Source organism: Chanos chanos, chromosome 16 (assembly GCF_902362185.1).
Source record: "Chanos chanos chromosome 16, fChaCha1.1, whole genome shotgun sequence".
NCBI lineage: Eukaryota > Metazoa > Chordata > Actinopteri > Gonorynchiformes > Chanidae > Chanos > Chanos chanos.
The window spans coordinates 7,807,817-7,812,816 of NC_044510.1; the positions used below are offsets into that span (position 1 = coordinate 7,807,817).

The window sequence follows — 5,000 nt, forward strand, 5'->3', positions numbered from 1 at the left end:
AACACAGACACTACACATACACACACACTCTTACCTCATTGAAACACATCACATATTGGGTTGTGCTGCTAGGAGGGGAGTAGACAGTGGAGTACACAGGCTCCTACAAGGAGGAGAGGAGAGGAGAGGAGAGGAGAGGAGAGGAGAGGAGAGGAGAGGAGAGGAGAGGAGAGGAGAGGAGAGGAGAGAGTCAATTACTAGAAGGCTTAAATATACACAAAGTTACAGGAATATATATATAAACGTACACAGACAGAAAGGGTCATGAACAAACACACTGAACCTAGTACACATTCACAGACACAGCAGGTCACAGCAGACCTTTACCAAAGCGAATGTTGACACCAACCCATATACATAGTCAAATTTACACACACATACACATGTTCACATGCAAATCTCACAAGCTTACCCAACACTGGGGAAGAGATGGGCAATCATGTGCAATTTCACTCCCATTCTACAGGGGGCAGCATTGGAATGATGGAGAAAAAGAGGCCAAAATTGGAAAAAAAAAAAAAAAAAAAGATGGAAAAACAGAGGAGTGCACATGGGATGTAACCCCCCTTGATGAAAGAAAGATGAGTGTATTGGACATGAGGTAATCGGAGTTCAGAGCACGCACACTCACAAACATGTCCACACAGAGCAGATGAAGTAATCTGCAAAGTTCTGTGCCATCACGTTGAGAGCTTGTGTGATTGTTTGAAGTGAATGGGCTCTGAAGCAATCGGCTGTTTTAATTGGCTGAGTCACCTGTCAGTCAAACGTTCCTAAGAAACGGCTGAACCCAAGCTCTTGCCTTGGTTTTCTTTTTGACTATTGCCTTTACTGATTACTTATTCCAAGGAAAAAGACACAAAAACTCCTCACACACCTGTGGTTTCACAGTAGGTGTAGTTTTTCTCTCTTCTTCCTGATACTGGTCAGTTAGTCTGCAGAGGGAAAGGCAGGAAGATGTTTTCATGAGAAACAGTTTTTGTAATATTTGCCTTATTATCATTATAAATCCCAACCTTCCACTCACACATTCAGAAAGATAAAGAAAGATGAGAGAGAAAGAGAGACAGAGAGAGAGAGAGAGAGAGAGAGAGAGAGAAACTGATAGTACCTGTCTTTATTGATGGAGGTCTTATCTATTTGGAGGTGTTGTGGGAGCTGTGTTTGGGAGGAGGTTTCTGCAGGAGTAGTGGCGTGTTCCTCGGGAAAGGAGCGACGATTTCTGGCGGAGGATACAGAGGAGGAGACGTCCTGTCTCGTTCTTTGCCTCCACGGCGCGCTAGAACGAGGAGCTGTATCCATGGTCATCACCTCCGTCACCTCTCTCCATGCCCCCTCTCCCTCTCTCCTCCCTCTCTCTCGTCTCTCCTTCCTTTCCTCCATCCTCTCTCTCCTCTCCCTGCCGTTTCTCGTCTGCTCAGTCGGGGTGTCCCTCTCTCCAGCCGCTCCCTTCAACTCTGCACCCTCAGACTGGCTTTTCTTCAGGATGCCTTTCACCTCAGAGCCCTGCTGCAATGCATGCTGGGAGCTGTAGTCCACAGCCGGATGGGACGTAGGCTCAGTAAGGAGCTCCGGCCCAGGTGCCCGCTCCTGGTCCGAGCGCGGCTGGGACTGACGCACTTCGCTGGGCTTGAGGTTGACGGAGAGGGCCTGCTGGCGGTCAGAGAGGTGAGCTGACAGACGTAGCGGAGGCAGCTGGACGGGCCCTTTCTGGAGCTAAAACGGAAGGAGAAAAGAGAGGGTGAGAACGCCGAAACCCTTTTTTCTCAAGTCGGCCGTGAACTTCTGACCTTGATCGTGAACCAAACTCAGACCTCGGACTCTGAACTTAGCCAATGACCTCTAACCCCGCAATCTAACCTTTAACCCAAACTCTAAGCTCTAGTGTCACTTTTTTGTATTTTTTAAGTTTTAATAAAGTATTTTCTATATTTGTCTGAACACACACCCACACACACACCCCTCATACTGACCAGGTTGACTTCATCCACTGTGATTGGCTGAGTGCGGTAACGCCCCCCTTTTTGCCTCCGTCTCTCAGTAGCCTCGGCAGAGGGGCTTCCCTCACCCCCAGGGGCCCGTGGCTGAGACAGCTTATTAAACAGAGCCAGTTTCTCACTCAGGGTCAGCTTAGAGCTCTCATCGTCTTCCACTTCCAGGTCGGCCTGCAAAGCCTGGGGCTCGCCTGTCTCACCTATCCTGGGCTGGCTGCTCAGGAGCAGGCAGGTTACGGGAGAGAGATGTGGTGGAAGACAGAGGTCATGGTTTATCAGTTAGAAAGAGCTGAACAGGCTAAAGATTGAAGGTTACTGAAAATTCATGTAGGCAGCATGAGTAAAGCAAGAGGGTCATTTAAAGAGCAACGTAGTCCCACCTACCCAACACCCACTATCATTTCCTCACGGGTGATTGGCTGTGTGCTCCGACGAACTCTGTTTTCATACGAGCGAGGCTTAAGGAAAGAGGAAGCATCAGAAGTCTTCTCCAACTCCTAAGAGAGAGAGAGCGAGAGAGAGAGAGGAGGAAAGAAAAATCCATCAAGGGGACATGAAGGGATGGAGAGAAACAGGAAGAAAGAGATGTCATGTCTCTAATATACATGAGCAATATTTGAAAAGCAAATAAAGGAAGGTCATGTGACACATGCGAACAGTGAACCAGTACAGCCAGTTTAAATATCACATCATGTAAACAAAAACAAACTCTCCCTCTCTCTCTCTCTCTCTCTCTCTCTCTCTGTTTCTCTCTCGCTGTTTCTCTCTCTCTCTCTCTCTCTCGCTGTTTCTCTCTCTCTCGCTCTCTCTCTCTATTTCTCTCTCTCCCTCTCTCTCTCTCTCTCTCTCTATCTCTCTGTCTCTCTCTGTGATGGATGGAAAAGAGGGGAAGTAGGTCAGCAGGTGGATGAATAAAATAACAGCACTGGCAGCCAGCTCTTGAGAGGAACGCTAGGGGCTCAAAGAACTACGTGAGCAAATCGTAACCATGCAGGTCACTGGGTAACCAGACACCTGAAGTGTTCCGTTACCGGCCCCTGGCCAGAGAGGGATGGATCGAGAGAGAGAGAGAGAGAGAGATAGAGACAGAGAATGAGAGAGGTGAAGAAATTAGCCGAAAGCTAATCGTATTTATATAATAGCTGTTTGTATTCACCCGGGGTTTTAACACAGCTGAGTCTGTGAAGTTCTGGTGTCCGACTGAAACCCAGATTGAAATACAATATCCACAAACAAACCACTCGGTCTCAAGCTAAACGTTGGCTCAGTTCCATTATGTGAAAGAGCACTAAACCTATTATTACTATAATATGCCACTGGAACCAACACCTTATCACAAACCTACTGTAAATGTACTGTCACATGCACAAGCACAGTGTATATTTACAAATGCAATAATATCATTTTAGCCGATGCGGTACAATAAAAGCATTCAAGGTTTATTGAGTTCTGCAATGTCTAAAGAAATAATATTATTTACTTTTACTATTTCTCATCCCTTTAGTAAAAAATCTATTTTGAGCTACTGCGCAGTATCGTCTATAGTTTACGCGCGTTCAAATGTTTCCGTATAAATGTTTACAAGTTGACATTGTGCGATGCCATCGTTTGTTATTGTTGTTTTGTTCCAGATGTTGTTGTTGTTCACATATATGTGTATTGACCACAGCAGAGTATGACAATGGACGTGACAGTGTGAATGTGGATATGCTAACTCAGAGCCTGTTAGCGAAGGCATGAGTAACTGTAACGTGAGCAGCCAACGGGGGACCTGAGACACACGATGGCATAGAGATATTCAGAAAGCAGAGGGGCCTGAACTCTTTGAACTCTCCGGGTGGGAAGCCCATCTATCTGTGACTATGTCTATACCGAACATGTCCACAAGTGTATGAGCAGCCCAGTTCTCTCTCTCTCTCTTTTTTTTTTTTTTTTTTTTTCATCTGTGCCCTGAGCGCCATGGAATGACCAATCCGATTGTGAGGCGACTCTGTAACTCCTACTTTGCTATTAATTGTAATTAATAGCTATTGAAGCTGTAATAATGATATTATAATGATATTATGATATTATAATGATATTATCTCATGTCTCAATAACACCGAGCCTAATACAGGACCAGTAACACAGACCACTGTGAGAGCCCAGTGGGACTGGACCAGTAACACAGACCACTGTGAGAGCCCAGTGGGACTGGACCAGTAACACAGACCACTGTGAGAACTCAGTGGGACTGGACCAGTAACACAGACCACTGTGAGAACTCAGTGGGACTGGACCAGTCACACAGACCACTGTGAGAGCCCAGTGGGACGTATGTGTGGAGAAAATGTCAGACTGATTCTGGGCGGTGCTCCGATGAACCAAATGAACTCGTGTTAAGTGAGACATGACACACGAAACTTTGAACGTGACATTTTCAAAAGGTGTCCACAGAGCATCTTACACACTCTCTCTCTCTCTCTCTCTCTCTCTCTATCTCTCTCTCTCTCTCTCTCTCTCTCTGTGAATCTTTGATGTGTGTGTATTAAAACAGTGAGAAAAGGAGGTCTTCTGTTCTGTCCAACGCGATGACCCTTTCTGATTAGGCCTTGAGATTGACTGTAAAGAACAGAGCGGGGTCGTGACCCCCCGGAGAGTGGACAAGAGCGTCCAGTTTCATGGCAGAGGCTTACTTTAAACAGAGACATCTTGGCAGCCACGCTCATCTTGGCTCTGTCATCTATTTTCACATCCACTGCAGGGAGAGGAAGAGAGGTTACATTAAGTTACATTAGATCTGCAGGGAGAGGACGAGAGGTTACTTTAAGTTACATTACATCTGCCTGACAAGACATGGCCTGTTAGGCAAAGAACAACCACACACACACACACACACACACACATACACACACAAACATATGCGATCATTATGACTAATCCTCGTTCTGTGTGAGGTAACAGACATACTATTTGCCAACAGTCCTGCTCACCTGGTATTATAACTTTTTTGCCTCTCTTCTCTCT

The 5,000-nt window shown here is 46.1% G+C and overlaps 1 protein-coding gene across 1 annotated transcript in view; it reads right to left on the reverse strand.

Moving 5' to 3' along the window:
• The window catches only part of svilc (supervillin c), a 17,214-nt gene that overhangs the window by 6,963 nt on the left and 5,251 nt on the right, over positions 1-5,000 (reverse strand). Inside the window, exons 5-12 of the mRNA XM_030793936.1 lie at positions 4,980-5,000; positions 4,670-4,731; positions 2,386-2,491; positions 1,974-2,185; positions 1,464-1,716; positions 1,112-1,292; positions 878-935; positions 35-103 (exon numbers count right to left, since the gene is read on the reverse strand). The exon at positions 4,980-5,000 is cut by the window's right edge and continues 8 nt beyond it. Of these exons, the coding sequence (XP_030649796.1) occupies positions 35-103; positions 878-935; positions 1,112-1,292; positions 1,464-1,716; positions 1,974-2,185; positions 2,386-2,491; positions 4,670-4,731; positions 4,980-5,000 (962 nt within the window). The remainder of the gene's footprint in view (positions 1-34; positions 104-877; positions 936-1,111; positions 1,293-1,463; positions 1,717-1,973; positions 2,186-2,385; positions 2,492-4,669; positions 4,732-4,979) is intronic.